We start from the raw sequence: 18,042 nt of genomic DNA, 5'->3' as shown, positions 1-18,042 counted from the left end.
CTTCTCCCCGTCCCCTTGATTCCGTTAGCCCTAAGAGGTATATTTAAATCTCTCTTGAAAACATCCAGTGAATCGGCCTCCGCTGCCTTCTGTGGCAGAGAATTCCACAGATTCACAACTCTCTGGGTGGAAAGGTTCTTCCTCATCTCAGTCCTAAATGGCCGACCCCTTATTCTTAAACTGTGACCCCTGGTTCTGGACTCCCCCAACATCAGGAACATTTTTCCTGCATCTAACCTGTCCAATCCTTTGAAATTTTTTAATATGTTTCCATAAGATCCCCTCTCGTCCTTCTCAATTCCAGTGAATGGAATATGGGGAGAAAGCAGGAACGGGGTACTGAATTTGGATGAACAGGCATGATCATATTGAATGGCGGTGCTGGCTCGAAGGGCTGAATGTCCTACTCCTGCACCTATTTTCTATGAGATGAGAAATCTCTTCAGCCGGAGAGTGGGAGATGTCATAAGGTCATAAATGATAGGAGTAAAATTAGGCCATTCGGCCCATCAAGTCGACTCAAGAAGGGTCTCGACCGAAACGTCACCCATTCCTTCTCAATAGACAATAGGTGCAGGAGGAGGTCATTCGGCCGTTCGAGCCAGCACCGCCATTCAATGTGATCATGGCTGATCATTCTCAATCAGTACCCCGTTCCTGCCTTCTCCCCATACCCCCTGACTCCGCTATCCTTAAGAGCTGTATCCAGCTCTCTCTTGAATGCATTCAGAGAATTGGCCTCCACTGCCTTCTGAGGCTGAGAATTCCACAGATTCACAACTCTCTGACTGAAAAACTCCTGAGATGCTGCCTGACCTGCTGAGTTTCTCCAGCATTTTGTGAATAAGTACCTTCGATTTGTACCAGTATCTGCAGTTATTTTCTTACAAAGACGGGTGGGGCAGGTTTGTTTACACAGAGGGTGGTGGGGGCCTGGAAAGTGCTGCCAGGGGTGATGGTGGAGGCAGATACGATAGTGGCGTTTTAGACAGGGACATGGATATGCAGGGAATGGAGGGATTTGGATCTCGTGCGGGCAGTGATTAGTTTAGACTTGGCGTCATGTTTAGCAAGGATATTCTGGGCCGAAGGGCCTGTTCTCACAATAAAAGGTCCGTTCCTTTAGAAACAGGATGATGAGGGATTTCTTTAGTCAGAGGGTGGTGACTCTGTGCAATTCATTGCCACAGACAGCCGTGGAGGCCAAGTCAGTGGTTCACAAGGTCATAAGAGATAGGAGTAGAATTAGGCCATTCGGCCCTTCAAGTCTACCCCGCCATTCAGTCACGGCTGATCTATCTCTCCCTCCTAACCCCACTCTCCTGCCTTCTCCCCGTAACCCCTGGCGCCCGGCAGAGATAGATAGATTTTCGATTAGTCCGGGTGTCAGAGGTTATGGGGAGAAGGCAGGAGAATGGGGTTAGGAGGGAGAGATAGATCAGCCACGATTGAATGGCGGAGTAGACTTGATGGGCCGAATGGCCTAATTCTGCAGCCACGAGTCATGAACTTGTGAACTGTGCCGTAAATACATCCTTGTCAACGTGCCGTGAGCCAGTTGTACAGAGCGCTGGAGGAACTCGGCAGATCAGTGTGTGGATTCAGGGCCACTGACACCCTGAACTCTCTGGTCCACAATCTCACTTACTTCCATTAATAATTATTATTGATCATTATTTACTTCCTCTCAGCACCAGAGACCCTGGTTGGATCCAGACCTGGGACGTTATATCTCCGTGTGGAGTTTGCACGTTCTCTCCGTGACCGCATGGGTGGGCTTTCTCCGGGCGCTCCGGTTTCCTCCCCCACTCCAAAGACGTAGAGGTTTGTGGGGGCTCTGTACATTGCCCCCAAGTGCGCAGGGAGTGGATGAGGAAGTGGGAAAACGTAGAACTGGTGTGTGGACGGGCGATCGGCGGGCTGAAGGGCCTGATTCCCTGCTGTATCTCTAAACAGCCACTCACCTGATACTTTTAACTGTTTGCTTCTTTCCTCACAGATGCTGCCTCACCTGCTGACAAATTTACAGAAATCAGATTTAATTTCAAATTCCCAGCAGCAGATGTAGGTTAATTGGCTTGGTAAATGTTTAAAAAGCAAAATTGTCCCTGGTGGGTGTGGGATAGTGTTAGTGTGCGGGGATCGCTGGTCGGCGCGGACCCGGTGGGCCGAAGGGGCCTGTTTCCACGCTGTGTCTCTAAACATTCTTTGTGCTTTTCATAGACGTTTGGTGGAGCAGTGGTAGAGTTGCTGCCTCACAGCGCCAGAGATCCGGGTTCGATTCTGACTACGGGCTCTGTCTATGCGGAGTTTGTACGTTCTCCCCGTGAGCTGCGTGGGTTTTCTCCGGGTGCTCCGGTTTCCTCCCACACTCCAAAGGCGGACAGATTTGTAGGTTAATTGGCTTTGGTAAAATTGTAACTTGTCCCTAGTGTGTGTAGGGTGGTGCTAATGTGTGGGGATCGCTGGTCGGTGCAGACGTGGTGGGCTGTGTTACTCCATGACTTTGTGCCTTTTGCTGTCTTAAACTCAGCCATGAACAGGGTAGTTTATAGTTCCAACCACACAAAAGACATGGAAGGTTTAAAACAATGATTAATTATCCAGAGGATTGACACAAAATGCTGGAGTAACTCAGCACGTCAGGCAGCGTCTATGGGGAGAAGGAATGGGTGATGTTTCGGGTCTAGACCCTTCTTCAGACTGATGTCAGGGGAGGGGGCGGGACAAATGTCCCGAAAGGTCAGCCATTCCTTCTCTCCCGAGATGCTGCCTGACCCGCTGAGTTACTGAGTGTCTACCTTCGATTTAAACCAGCATCTGCAGTTCTTTTTTCCTTCTTAAAACTAACGCGGGTATTCTCTTCTAACCCTAACCCTAACCCCCTCCCTAGGACTGCCTGAAGGCTTGTCAGGAACAGATCGAGGCCGCTCTGACAGAGAGTTTAAAACAGTCGCAGCAGCAGCAGAGCCAAGCCATGTCAAAGACAGTGCGTGAGCCCGACCTGACCAGCACCCCTACAGACGTGCGGGACGTCAACCTGTGATGCATCGGCCGCTCGCCCCGCGTTCCCGTCTGCCCACGGGGGCGGGCAGCAGCGTGGCTTCGCTTGTTAGTCCTTAATTTCCAACCGACGATATCTTTACATTTCTTTGGTGCACGAGGGGCGGAAGCGCTGGCACGGACTCCAAACGGAAACGAAAGCTGGCGGCCGATTGTGGAGAGCGCGATGCAGTGGGATATTAATCATCTATGAACTCTGAATCCATGTGACTGTGAGTGTGCACGTACGTGTGCGCGCGAGAGATGTTTATGCAGAAGGAAGCTAGCACGTTGCCATTCTGCTGCCCACACGCGTGTAGTTGGCGTGTTGGGATAATCCGTCAAACACATTCTCCCCCCCCCCTCAACCCCAATCTATGTGGCTGCTTGCCAACTCTTTCCTCTTATCCAGTAGCGATTTGATAATGTCCGGCACTTCACTCATGCAGGATGTCCAAGCAATGCACAAAGATTGTCTCATCGAACCAAAACTGTCTTGCAATTTTAAAAAAAAACTATTCTAAGGATATAAGCCTTGCACAAAAAAAAACCCCAGAAGCAACAAAGAGATTATTTCCCATCGTCTGATTCCCCCTGCCTGTTTAAATCAGTATTCGTAGTTTGCTTAATTGAGACACTCTGATAAATGGGACATTTTAATACAAGTGCTGGAGTAACTCAGCAGGTCAGGCAGCATCCCTGGAGAACGTGGATAGTTGGCGTTTCACCCTTCATCAGTCCCCATTCACGTTGAGTCACTCCAGCACTTTGTGTCTTTTTTTCCTTTCGGTGGGTGGTAAATCAGCATCTGCAGTTGCTTGTTTCTCCATTTCCTGAGTTAAGATGTTCCCAAGTAACAGATTGCAACTATTTTGCACACTGATGTACGAGAATATAACTATATAATATACAGGGGAAAAAACTGCAGATGCTGGTTTAAATCGATGGTAGACACAAAATGCTGGAGTAACTCAGCGGGACAGGCAGCATCTCTGGAGAGAGAAGGAATGGGTGACGTTTCGGGACATTTGTCCCGCCCCCTCCCCTGACATCAGTCTGAATGAAGAAGGGTCTCGACCCGAAACGTCACCCATTCCTTCTCTCCAGAGATGCTGCCTGACCCGCTGAGTTACTCCAGCATTTTGTATCTGCCTGCTATATAATAAACAGATTAGTTCTGCTATTTCGATTGTCAGAGATGGGTTCTCTTAAGCACGAAATATTTGAGAAGTACCGATTTTCAGGCATCGATTTGTTTTGCACACCGATATACAAGTTCGATTTGTACATAATATTTAAGAGGGCTATAACAAAATGGGAAATGTAGCAACCAGGTTGTAGTGGTGTAAACTGACTAGAAGATCGCAGCTCGAAGTTTATAGATTGCTACATCCCCGTTTAAATGCCCACAAATGTACTCGATTACTGCTTTCCCAAATGTTAGACTATGTATCGTTCTACATATCCTTGATCGTCATCCCCTTTGATCTGTCGTTTTCACACCTTACCCTTCTGTATCTCCATGTCTCCCTCTACCCTGACTCTCAGTCCGAAGAGGGGTCTCGGCCCGAAACGTCACCCATTCCTTCTCTCCAGAGATGCTGGCTGTCCCACCGAGTTACTCTGGCTTTTTGTGTCTACCTTCGGTTTAAACCAGTATCTGAAGTTCCTTCAGACATGTCAGAATAAAATGTCATCTGCTTTAAGCTAATACAGTATATTTAATTACTTCCTCAAATCCTCACCTGTAAGCAAGGAAAATGGATTGGATGATGTTGGGAACGTTCAGTGTGGATTTTATAAAGTTTGGCATTTATCTGTTGGTCTTGGAGTAACTCAAAGTTGTAGGAACTTCCAAGTGCTGGAGTAACTCAGCAGGTCAGGCAGCATCTGTGGAGAACATGGATAGGTGACGTTTCACAGAGTGCTGTAGTAACTCAGCGGGTCAGGCAGCATCTGTGGAGAACATGGATAGGTGACGTTTCACAGAGTGCTGGAGTAACTCAGCGGGTCAGGCAGCATCTCTGGAGAACATGGATAGGTGACATTTCGAGCGCACAAATACGTACACCAACCCCGCATGCAAGAGGCACCAGGTATTGGCTCCATTTTCGGAGTCCAGTCTGTGCTCCAGTTGTTATGAGCGGGGCCCGGTCCAGGCAAGCCCCAGGCTGCTGCAGGGCCCGGTCCAGGCGAGCCCCAGGCTGCTGCAGGGCCCGGTCCAGGCGAACCCCAGGCTGTTGCTGGGCCCGGTCCAGGCGAACCCCAGGCTGTTGCTGGGCCCGGTCCAGGCGAACCCCAGGCTGCTGCTGGGCCCGGTCCAGGCGAACCCCAGGCTGCTGCTGGGCCCGGTCCAGGCGTGCCCCAGGCTGTTGCTGGGCCCGGTCCAGGCGTGCCCCAGGCTGCTGCTGGGCCCGGTCCAGGCGAGCCCCAGGCTGCGGTGGGCCAGACCCCGGTTCCCTCTCCATTCCTCTCCTCCGGCCTCACTCTTCGCCCCTGTCTTCACCACCATCTCGGTCTTCGGGGGACGAGCAGGCGCCGGCTCAGCGGCTCCCCCTGCAGGCCGCGGGCGGCCCTGACCCGCTGAGTTGCTCCAGCACTTTGTGTCTTTTTTGTTTTGTTTTGGTAAACCAGCATCTGTAGTTCATGAGATCCTAAGACTTATTAGGAGCAGAATGGGGCCATTCGGCCCATCGAGTCTGTTCTGTTTTTTCTATCATGGCTGATCAATCTTTTCCTCCTCCGTCCCATTTTCCTGCCTTCTCCCCGTACCCTTGTGCCTTCGTTCTACTGACCACCCTGGTTGCTTCGTTTTGTTCGATGGGATGTTGTCCACACTCCTCCGGAACGTTCTGTCCACTGTCCCAGGAGTGACCTGCTGTGCCTGCTCCGAATTTAAGAAAAAAATACAAAAAAAGGCTTAGGATTTGTGAGCTGTTGAAGAAAAATAGAAAATAGGTGCAGGAGGAGGCCATTCAGCCCTTCGAGTTAGTACCGCCATTCAATGTGATCATGGCTGATCATCCACAATCAGTACCCCGTTCCTGCTTTCTCCCCATACCCCTTGATTCCGTTAGCCCCAAGAGCAACTCTCTTGAAAACATCCAGTGAATCGGCCTCCACTGCCCTCTGTGGCAGAGAATTCCACAGATTCACAACTCACTGGGTGAAACAAAATCTTACAGGGCACGCGTGTTTAGGGACATGGCTGTTTCAGCCGTGGGGCCACACTGGGTCCACCTTCTCCTCCGGCGTTTCCTACTTAAGGAGGAATGCGGAGAGCAAGTATGGAAGGCGGGTGGGGCGGGAATGGGAGAGGGTGTGAGTGAAGGGGGTGGCTAAGGGTGTCACAGCGCTCCCAGGTATCTTCAACACCAAAGCCAGGGCCACTCTAGACCCTACAGCACAGGATCAGGCCCTTCGGCCCATCGTTCCCGTGCCATCCGTGATGATACGATGATTCTGATCTGCCGGCTCATGATTTCTATCGCACCCATTCCCACACCTGTCCTATTACCGAAGAGTCATTCGATCCCGACCACGGGCGCCGTCTGTACGGAGTTTGTACGTTCTCCCCGTGACCTGCGTGGGTTTTCTCCGAGATCTTCGGTTTCCTCCCACACTCCAAAGACGTGCAGGTTTGGAGGTTAATTGGCTTGGAGTCATACAGCGATACAGGGTGGAAACAGGCCCTTCGGCCCAACTTGCCCAAACCGGCCAACATGTCCCAGCTACACTAGTCTCTACCCATGAAGCATCCCTGTTGTATCTGTTTCCACCATCTCCTCAAACACCCAGCACTCTGCAGAGAAACATGTTAGACTCGTACAGTGTGAAAACGCCCTTCGGCTCAACCTGCCCACCCCGACCAATATGCCACATCTACACTAGTCCCACCTGCCCGCGTTTGGCCCATATCCCTCTAAACCTTTTCTGTCCTGCCCAAATGTTTTTTAAATGTTATATTTTCCGCTACTTACGTCTTTTCTGAATGTCCCACCCTCCTCTCTCATCAAATGCTTTCCTTGATTTTAATGAAGCTATTGCCTCTCTCCACCACTGTCTTTAGTTTGGTTTAGAGATGCAGCGTTGAAACAGGCCCTTCGGCCCATCGGGTCCGTGCCGACCAGCGATTGTCCGTCCATCCCGCACACCAGGGACAATTTACAGAGGATCAATTAACCTGCAATCTGGCACTTCTTGGGGATGTGGGAGGAAACCGGAGCTCCCGGAGAAAACCCACGCAGGTCACGGGGAGAACGTGCAAACTCCGTACAGACAGCACCCGTAATCAGGATCGATCCCGGGTCTCTGGCGCTGTGACGCAGAAACTCTACTGCTGCGCCACCCAATAGAATTCTACCCATTTTATTTGTGTTCTTCTCGTGATCTAATGTTTCTGCTCGGCTAATAATTAAAAACAAATTATTTTTAGTTTGTTCTGGGACAGGGAGGGGTAGAGAAAGTTGGAGTTGTTGGGCTGGCTGCCCCATTGAAGCAGGCTCGCGATTTAACACGTCATCAGGGAGAACGTTTTCATTCCTGTAAATCACATCCCACAAGAAACCTCCGATCTAAACTTGGAATCCAGAAGTCTGTGTTTGATCCCTGACCATCATAGTGTCTTGGATGGTTCATCATTATTGGGAAACGTCTGTATAGTTTGTGGAGTTGGTACCTTAAAATGCCCTGCTCCCGGCTGAATTTAAGACAGCAAAAGACACAGAGTGCTGGAGTAACTCAGCGGGTCAGGCAGCATCTGTGGAGAACATGGATAGGTGACGTTTCACAGAGTGCTGGAGTAACTCAGAGTGCTGAGTTACCCCAGCATCATCTCTGGAGAACATGGATAGGTGACGTTTCACAGAGTGCTGGAGTAACTCAGTGGGTCAGGCAGCATCTGTGGAGAACATGGATAGGTGAAGTTCCGGGTCTGGACCCTTCTCCAGACTGATATAGGGTCTCAAAGTTGAACAGTATGGAAACAAGCCCTTCGGCCCAAATCCTCCATTCCGACCAAGTTATCATACTGGGCTGGCCCAATTTGTCCTCATTTGGTCCCACCCCACCACAATCAGTGTGAAGAAGGGTCCCTACCCGAAACGTCACCTATCCATGTTCTCCACAGATGCTGCCCGACCCACTGAGTTACTCCAGCATTTTGTGTCTACCTCCGATTTTAACTAGCCTCTGCAGTTTTTTTCCTACAAACGTCTCACATTGCTGTGCATGTTCCTGCACTGTTGGCTGAAAGTTAACTTTCCTCCTCAAGCAGTTTGTGTTTTGCAATATGTGGCCATCTTTCACAGATTAATTTTCATTTCATTTTTAAACATCTTCTGCAAGATTTCCGGCCGGTAGATCTCCCCTTTAGGGCAGCACGGTGGCGCAGCGGTAGAGTTGCTGCCTCACAGCGCCGGAGACCCGGGTTCCATCCCGACTACGGGCGCTGTCTGTCCGGAGTTTGCACGTTCTCCCCCTGACCCGCGTGGGTTTTCTCCGGGTGCTCCGGTTTCCCCCCACACTCCAAAGACGTGCAAGTTTGTAGGCTAATTGGCTTTGGCGTAAACGTAAATTGTCCCTAGTGTGTGTGTAGGATAGTGTTAGTGTGCGGGGATCGCTGGTCGGCGCAGACTCGGTGGGCCGAAGGGCCTGTTTCCGCACTGTATCACTAAACTAAACTGTGAGATTTTCAAAGTATTCTATTACGGGGTAAATGCAGTGATAATCAACCTATAGATGTTGTCAGACTCCAGTACAACATTGATACATGTAGAAACAAGGAGCTGCAGGTGCTGGTTTGTACCAAAGATAGACACAAAATGCTGGGGTAACTCAGCGGGTCAGGCAGCATCTCTGGGGGATGTTGGATAGGTGACGTTTCGGGTCAGAATCCGTGCTTTATATTTTAACTTATAGCCTTAAATCAGCAGCTATGCGATTCTGATCTGTATTTGATTTGTTTATTGTTGACAATATTACAGTTTTGCCTTTTTAAGTGCACAGCTAGGTGAGATGGTGGCGCAGCGGTAGAATTGCTGCCTCACAGCGCCAGAGACCCGGGTTCCATCCCGACTACGGGCGCCGTCTGTATGGAGTTTGTACGTTCTCCCCGTGACCTGCGTGGGTTTTCTCCGGGTGCTCCGGTTTCCACCCCCACTCCAAAGACGTGCGGATTTGTAGGCTAATTGGCTTGGTATGAATGTAAAATTGTCCTTCGTGTGTGTTGGATAGTGTCAGTGCACGGGGATCGCTGGTCGGCGCGGACTCGGTGAGCCTGATTTACCGAGGAAAGAGCTAAACACAAAATGCTGGAGTAACTCAGTGGGTCAGGCAGCATCTGTGGAGGGAATGGACATTTGTGGTTGGGATTGTAGTAGGGGGATAAACACCGTGAAAGAGAAGAGTGGGCGGTGGGACAAAGCCTGGCGGGTGATAGGTGGAGAAACAAGGAACTGCAGATGCTGGTTGACAAAAAAAAAGACAAAACGCTGGAGGAACTCGAATCCGTTCAGCCTGATGAAGGGTCCTGACCCGAAACGTCGCCTATCCAATGTTCTCCACAGATGCTGCCTGACCCGCTGAGTTACTCCAGCACTCTGAAACGTCACCTATCCATGTTCTCCACAGATGCTGCCAGACCCACTGAGTTACTCCAGCACTCTGTGAAACGTCACCTATCCATGTTCTCCACTGATGCTGCCTGACCCGCTGAGTTACTCCAGCACTCTGTGAAACGTCACCTATCCATGTTCTCCACAGATGCTGCCAGACCCGCTGAGTTACTCCAGCACTCTGTGTGTGTGTGTGTCTCTCTCCAGTCTGTGTCTGTTGTCTATTGGCCGCTGTGACTCGTATTTCGTATAATATTCGTCTAATCAGTCGGCTATGTGATCAGGCACGGCTTTGGAACATTTCTGGAACCGAGAGATGGCCGTTCTCTCAGTGCCGAGGGCGGGGGAAGCTGAGGGAATGAGCGGAATATTTTGCGCTGCGTTTGAACTTGCCGATTGCAGGCGATCTCCTTCTTTTCCGCCCTGCAGCCAAAGCTGGGTTGAGGAGTCCACACACGGCCTTTACACGGGTGGGTCCACTATCAATGTGATCGCCATACCCTCGGTTCCAGAGCTAAGCCGGATTATCCGTGTTCCAACAACAGAGGTCACAGCCTCCCAGATACTGTTGGCAACGGGAACGGATCCGGGAGGGGGTGTTCGGAGTTCCCGATCCCGGGCTGCAGAGGGGCCGGTTCCACCCGCCGATCGGCCGCGGAAGTCCCGGCGAGGTGATGATCCGCCGGCTCACCCGGCCCGGGGGCCACATTGTCGGTGGGGGAGGGAGGGGACGGGACGGGACTTCCAGGGGGGATTTCGTGATTTCGTCCGGATTAAAGGAGGCTGCCAGAAAATCTGTTACAAAAAAAAAAAAAAATTATTCCTCTCGATCGAGATGCATTTAGTAAATGTAATCATTTGCTTCTCGGCTCTTACGTGCTCGTTAGCGAATGTTGTCCGGGCGTGAAACTGTGTGGCCTTGAAGAGTGGCGGTGGGGGTGGGGGCGTGGTGAGGAGACGTGTCGGTCGGTCGGCGCAGACCCGTGTTCGGCGCGCCGCTGCGGTCTCTGATGGAGCAGGATGTCCGCTGCCCGCTAGGCCGGAGTGCAGCCTTGCCCGTATCCACCGACAAAACGAAAAAGGTGTCGGATGTGTATTTTTTATTTAATTTTTATTTGCGCTGCTAAAAGAAGCTGATGGTGTAGAGTTTATCCTCGAGAAGTATCGTGTAATGAACGTTGCTGCTATTCGTATTGTTTGCGTTTCGTAGGTAGGTTTATTTGCGCGGGGGAAATGAAGGGGGCGTGATCGTCCCTCGCTGCCTCGCAGCGCCGGAGACCCGGGTTCCATCCCAACTGCCGGGCGCTGTGTGGACGGAGTTTGTATGTTCTCCCCGTGGGTTTTCCCGTGATCTCCGGTTTCCCCCCCCCCCGCGCTCCAAAGACGTGCAGGTTTGTAGGTAAATTGGCTTGGTGTAAATGGCCGGCGGGCGTGGGATAGCGTTAGTGCGCGGGGATCGCTGGTCGGCGCGGACCCGGTGGGCCGAAAGGGCCCGTTTCCGCGCTGTATCTCTAAACTCGCTCCCAAATTCGGGGCAAAGGGTGACGTCACCGCCTCGCGCCCCACGTGACCTCACCCAGCCAGCGGCCGCGTGCTCCCGCTCCACCAATGGTTGCGGCAGCCATTGGTGGAGCGGGAGCACGCGGCCGCTGGCTGGGTGAGGTCACGTGGGGCGCGGGGCGGTGACAGCCATCGGTGGAGCGGGAGCACGTGGCCGCTGGCTGGGTGAGGTCACGTGGGGCGCGGGGCGGTGACGTCACCCTTTGTCCCGTATTTGGGAGCGAGGAAGTTGGCAACTCTACTAATACGGGGACAAGGCGCAGGTCCCGTATGGGACGAACTAATTTACCCCCAAAACACGGGATGTCCCGGCTAATACGGGACAGTTGGCGACCCTAGTTGTTAAGGCAGGGGGTGGGGTGGGGAGGGGGGGCGGGCTTTCAACTGACCAGGACCAGGACTGACCGGGGATTTCGCAAAGTTTCCAACTCAACCAGTCGGAATCTCTGCGATGTTTTCACGAGGGGTTTGGCCGTTGCCATGTGCGCACGTCTCGCCCAGGGGAGCGGGGTGAAGTCAGAGGCGCAAGCAGTCACTGGCGCCTGCCTTCTCCCCGCGTCTAGTTACGGGCGCTGAGTAACGGGCACGGAGCCCAGGGACCAGTGTGGCGGGAGAGTAACGACTCGCCAAGACACTTCAGCTCTCGTCCAGCGACATCCGCGTCTCTCTTATACTTTACAAAAGGAAATTACCATAATGTTGTTGCTCACGTTTGCTCCACAATCCAGAGGGAGCAGCGTATCTTATATAGAGGCCTTGCCGCGTTCAAACAACTTTGTACCTTTAACATTACCCAGTTGTATATTGATGTATGTGTGTGTGCGTGCGTGCATGTTTTTGTGTGTGTGTGTGTGCTTGCGTTTGTGTGTGCGCGTGTGTGCAGTTATCTCAGGACAGTTGCTTTATCCTTAGTTTTAAAAATTGCAGTCACATCATATCTCCGGAGGTTCTTACTCTGGACACTGTTGTTAAGTAGTAAATGCGTTAGATGGACGATAGACCACATGGCCTCTGTCCCGTAGCATTGGTAGTTTGTTGCATCATTTTTATTTTATCTTTTGGATCTTTTATTGAGCATTAAATGTTTTGGAATTAGGGCCTTCTGAACTGAGGAACCTTGAATCTAACAGAGTGTTTTGACATTATAACAATTTTCTTTTTATTCTTGGAGCTCGGACTTTCTTAAGTGTGACTTTTGAGTGAGAGTGTGTGTGTGTGTGTAAAGTTGGGGCAGGTTACAAAGATTAGTTGTTGGAAGCAGTTTAAGAGATATGTGGTCCTGAAAGCTGCTCTTGAGCAGATGGGTTTTACGATTAACGTCATAGTGTGGAAACAGGCGCTTCGGCCCGACTTGGCCGTACCAACCAACATGTATGTCCCAGCTACACTCTCACCTGGCCTTTTGTGCAGAGGTGTGCATGAGCCAAGAGGTTTGTTCACGTTCGTTGCCCTGCATTGGAGGTTGTACGGAACAGAATTTATTTCTGGAACGCATCATTTGTTTAGCTTTGATCTCTGTTTTTTTGGAAATTATGAGCCTGTTAAGAGAGAGAGCTTACTCTGCGATATTTGCATGCAGTGCGATGTGGACGATGCAGCAGTTATTGAGCTGTGTGTGCGGAACGTTGATAACGCCCCAGCCCGCAAGCACTCGGGCTACCCACGTCACAACGCCTATGTTCAAATGCAGACCCTCACAGCGCCAGAGACCCGGCTTCCATCCCGGCCAGGGGCGCCGTCTCTACGGGATTTGCACGTTCTCCCCGTGGGTTTTCTCCAGGTGCTCCGGTTTCCTCCCACATCCCCAAGACGTGCAGGATTGTAGGTTAATTGATCCTCTGTAAATTGTCCCTGGTGCGGGTAGGATTGTGCAAATGAATGGGGATCGCTGGTCGGTGTGGACTGGGCTGGTCTGAAGGGCCTGTTTCTGCGCAGTATCTAAAGGAAGTTAAACTAACCCCAGTCTGGTCTGTGTGATGGACTGGGCCACATTCACAACACACCTTGCTGCAATTTATCGCGGTCTTAGGCAGAGTTCAAACTCTCAAACAGGAACCGAAGCAACTTCTCCATAGCAGGCTCATTTATAGCAGGCTCATTTCTTCTGGGAAACAGGCAGTGAGTGGAGGATAGCCAACGTGCGTTAAATATCGCAGGCTTACACTGATGCAAAGACACGCGGTCAGTGGGAGGGAGGTTGGTGGAGGGGAAGAGGAGGTGGGAGGGAGAATGGTCGCTGGGGATGGGTTTGGCGGGGGCGGGTGAGATTTGGAAGAGTATACCTTATCGCTGCCTTGTCGTTGCTGTTATCCGCTGGTACGGTCACGTTAATGAAGAACCAAGCCTGTCCACTTCCAGGTTAAATGCTCAAAGCTGAGCCTCAGACTCAAGAGGAGAGCTAATACTACAATGAGGAGTGGTCGGCATTCAGGAAACCAGTTCATTCAGGCCTGCAAAGAGGGAAAGTCACAAAACGTGTAGCATAGGATGTGTTATAAGGTTTGTGTCACCATTCTAGGATAACTTGCAAAAGTAGTTACGAAAAAAAAATCAGCAAACAGTGATATATACTCTGGCTGTTTAATGCAGTATTAAGTTGAACTATTGTAATGAATTTTGAATAAACATCCATTTTATTTCATTTTACTAAAGGGAGATTGTCAACTGCAATTTTTGTGTGTGTGTTTTTTTTTCTTTGTTTAGTTTAGAGATACAGCGCGGAAACAGGCCCTTCGGCCCACCGAGTCCACACCAACCAGCGATCCCCGCACGTTAATACTATCCCACACACACACACACACACACACACAAAGGACAAGTTACACTTACACCAAGCCGATTAATCTACATACCTGTACGTCTTTGGATTGTGGGAGGAAACCCACGCAGGTCATGGGGAGAAGGTGCAAACTCCGTACAGACAGTGCCCGTAGTCGGGATAGAACGAGGGTCTCCGGCGCTGTGAGGCAGCAACTCTACCGTTACGCCACCCTTATACTTGGGCGACACAGCTGACAACTAGGTGAAGAGTGGAAATATCTGACTACAAATCGGTAATGGCCTAGCGTAAGCCAACATGATGAGAGGGTTTCAGGTTTATTATTGTCACGTGTACCGAGGTACAGTGTGAAGCTTAGTCCACCACACAGAAACACAATCAGTTCAAACTCAAGAACAATAGACAGAGCAAAGGGGAAGATACAGAGTGCAGAATATAGTTCTCAGCGTTGTAGCGCATCAGTTCCACAGACAAAGTCCAATGTCCGCAATGGGGTAGAGGTGAATCGGACAGTACCCTAGCTTATGGAAGGGCCGTTCAGAAGCCTGATAACAGAGGGGAAGAAGCTGTTCCTGAGTCTGGTGGTGCGCGCTTTCAAGCTTCTGTACCTTCTGCCGGGCGGGAGCGGGGAGAGAAGGAGGAATGGCTGGGGTGGGACACGTCTGATGATGGCTGCTTTCCCGAGGCAGCGTGAAGCGCAGATGGGAAGTCTTCTGTAATCCCATAAGTGATAGGAGCAGAATTAGGCCATTCGGCCCATCAAGTCTGCACTGCCATTCAACCATTGCTGGGCTATCTCTCCCTCCCAACCCAATTCTCCTGCCTTCTCCCCGTACCCCCTGACACCCGTACACTGTGTGACGGTCTGGGCTACATCTACAACTCTGCGATTCCCTGTGGTCTTGGTCTTGAATCATCTCCCAATAATAGCAGGCTTATTTTTTTCTGGGAAGTATACAGTTGAGTGGAGGATGTGCATTAATAATCATCATAATCATACTTTATTGGCCAAGTGTGTTTTGCAACATACCAGGAACTTCATTTGCCGTACAGTCATAACAATAAAAAGCACCAGGACCCACACAATACATTTTAACATGAACATCCACCACAGTGACTCCTCCACATTCTTCACTGTGATGGAAGGTGAAACAAAGTTCAATCTCTCCCTTCTTTGTCCTCCAGCGGTCGGGGGCCTCGAACCTTTCGTTGATGGGACGATCTTGATTCCCGTAGCCGGCGACAGGCCTTCCTTGTCGGGGCGATCAAGCTCCTGCATCGGTAGGGGGCTGGGGGGGGGGGGGAATCTCAGCTCCCCTGCGCCGGGTGATCGACCCCGGGTCAGGGCTTGTCGAACATAGAAAATAGGTGCAGAGGGAGGCCATTCGGCCCTTCGAGCCAGCACCGCCATTCATTGTGATCATGGCTGATCATCCACAATCAGTAACCCGTGCCTGCCTTCTCCCCATATCCCTTGATTCCACTAGCCCCTAGAGCTCTATCTAACTCTCTCCAATTCATCAGTGAATTGGCCTCCACTGCCCTCTGTGGCAGAGAATTCCACAAATTCACAACTCTCTGGGTGAAAAAGTTCCTTGTCACCTCAGTTTTAAATGGCCTCCCTTTTATTCTTAGACTGTGTGTGGCCCCTGGTTCTGGACTCCCCCAACATTGGGAACATTTTTCCTGCATCTAGCTTGTCCAGTACTTTCATAATTTGGAGCTTCCTGACGCCGGTCTCAACCAGAGACTGCGAGCTCCGCGATGTTAAAAAAATATGAGAGGCTTCCCATGATCTGGCCACCAGCTGGACTGATACGATCTCTCGTACACCCAACAATGAACACTGACAACCCGGTGTGATACCGCCACCCATTTTAGACAACACACAGCCCACGGAGGGTGTGGCAGGAAGCTTTCGAGTCTTAACAATAATATGGTCAAATTCTTTGGCAAAATAGTTGTTGGCAAGTACAAGAAACACCGCTCATTTTCCACTTCTCGTAAAACATGAAAGAGGTTCGGTTCGAAAGAGAAACCGCGTTCTCTAGTTGTGGCATGAAAGTGACCCCTGGTTCACCGAGCAGAAAGGTAATGGCAACACGGTCTTAAGATCGATGTAGCTGGACGTAATTCCAGGTACACCGTACATAGAGACATAGAAAATAGGTGCAGGAGGAGGCCATTCGGCCCTTCGAGCCTGCACCGCCATTCATTGTGATCATGGCTGATCATCCACAATCAGTAACCCGTGCCTGCCTTCTCCCCATATCCCTTGATCCCACTAGCCCCAAGAGCTCTATCTAACTCTCTCTTAAATCCATCCAGTGAATTGGCCTCCACTGCCCTCTGTGGCAGAGAATTCCACAAATCCACAACTCTCTGGATGAAAAAGTTCCTTCGTTTTAAATGGCCTCCTTTTTATTCTAAGACTGTGTGTGGCCCCTGGTTCTGGACTCGCCCAACATTGGGAACATTTTTCCTGCATCTAGCTTGTCCAGTCCTTTTATAATAGACAATAGGTGCAGGAGTAGGCCATTCAGCCCTTCGAGCCAGTACCGCCATTCAATGCGATCATGGCTGATCACTCTCAATCAGTACCCCGTTCCTGCCTTCTCCCCATACCCCTCACTCCGCTATCCTTAAGAGCTCTATCCAGCTCTCTCTTGAAAGCATCCAACGACCTGGCCTCCACTGCCTTCTGAGGCAGAGAATTCCACACCTTCACCACTCTCTGACTGAAAAAGTTCTTCCTCATCTCCGTTCTAAATGGCCTACCCCTTATTCTTAAACTGTGGCCCCTTGTTCTGGACTCCCCCAACATTGGGAACATGTTTCCTGCCTCTAATGTGTCCAATCCCCTAATTATCTTATATGTTTCAATAAGATCCCCCCTCATCCTTCTAAATTCCAGTGTACACAAGCCTAATTGCTCCGGCCTTTCAACATACGACAGTCCCGCCATTCCGGGAATTAACCTAGTGAACCTACGCTGCACGCCCTCAATAGCAAGAATATCCTTCCTCAAATTTGGAGACCAAAACTGCACACAGTACTCCAGGTGCGGTCTCACCAGGGCCCGGTACAACTGTAGAAGGACCTCTTTGCTCCTATACTCAACTCCTCTTGTTATGAAGGCCAACATTCCATTGGCTTTCTTCACTGCCTGCTGTACCTGCATGCTTCCTTTCAGTGACTGATGCACTAGGACACCCAGATCTCGTTGAACATCCCCTCTTCCTAACTTGACACCATTCAGATAATAATCTGCCTTTCTATTCTTACTTCCAAAGTGAATAACCTCACACTTATCTACATTAAACTGCATCTGCCATGTATCCGCCCACTCACACAACCTGTCCAAGTCACCCTGCAGCCTTATTGCATCTTCCTCACAATTCACACTACCCCCCCAGCTTAGTATCATCTGCAAATTTGCTAATGGTACTTTTAATCCCTTCATCTAAGTCATTAATGTATATCGTAAATAGCTGGGGTCCCAGCACCGAGCCTTGCGGTACCCCACTAGTCACTGCCTGCCATTCCGAAAGGGACCCATTTATCCCCACTCTTTGCTTTCTGTCTGTCAACCAATTTTCTATCCATGTCAGTACCCTACCCCCAATACCATGTGCCCTAATTTTGCCCACTAATCTCCTATGTGGGACCTTGTCGAAGGCTTTCTGAAAGTCGAGGTACACCACATCCACTGACTCTCCCCTGTCAATTTTCCTAGTTACATCCACAAAAAATTCCAGTAGATTTGTCAAGCGTGATTTCCCCTTCGTAAATCCATGCTGACTCGGAATGATCCCGTTACTGCTATCCAAATGCTCAGCAATTTCGTCTTTTATAATTGACTCCAGCATCTTCCCCACCACTGATGTCAGACTAACTGGTCTATAATTACCCGTTTTCTCTCTCCCTCCTTTCTTAAAAAGAGGGATAACATTTGCTATCCTCCAATCCACAGGAACTGATCCTGAATCTATAGAACATTGAAAAATGATCTCCAATGCTTCCACTATTTCTAGAGCCACCTCCTTA

General features: G+C 50.4%; 1 protein-coding gene across 2 annotated transcripts in view; it reads left to right on the top strand.

The window, feature by feature from the left end:
- ccnd3 (cyclin D3) overlaps positions 1–3,988 on the top strand; it is a 196,212-nt gene extending 192,224 nt beyond the window's left edge. For both annotated transcript variants that reach the window (XM_078420493.1, XM_078420492.1), the window contains one exon: positions 2,894–3,988. In XM_078420493.1, coding sequence (XP_078276619.1) covers positions 2,894–3,046 — 153 coding nt within the window. In that variant the 3' untranslated portion in view covers positions 3,047–3,988. The remainder of the gene's footprint in view (positions 1–2,893) is intronic.
- Positions 3,989–18,042: the final 14,054 nt, after the last annotated feature.

The sequence above is a fragment of the Rhinoraja longicauda genome, chromosome 24 (genome assembly GCF_053455715.1).
Source record: "Rhinoraja longicauda isolate Sanriku21f chromosome 24, sRhiLon1.1, whole genome shotgun sequence".
Taxonomy (NCBI): Eukaryota; Metazoa; Chordata; class Chondrichthyes; order Rajiformes; family Arhynchobatidae; genus Rhinoraja; species Rhinoraja longicauda.
Note: the sequence above shows the minus strand (reverse complement) of the source record. Positions and strands in the feature narration are given on the sequence as shown.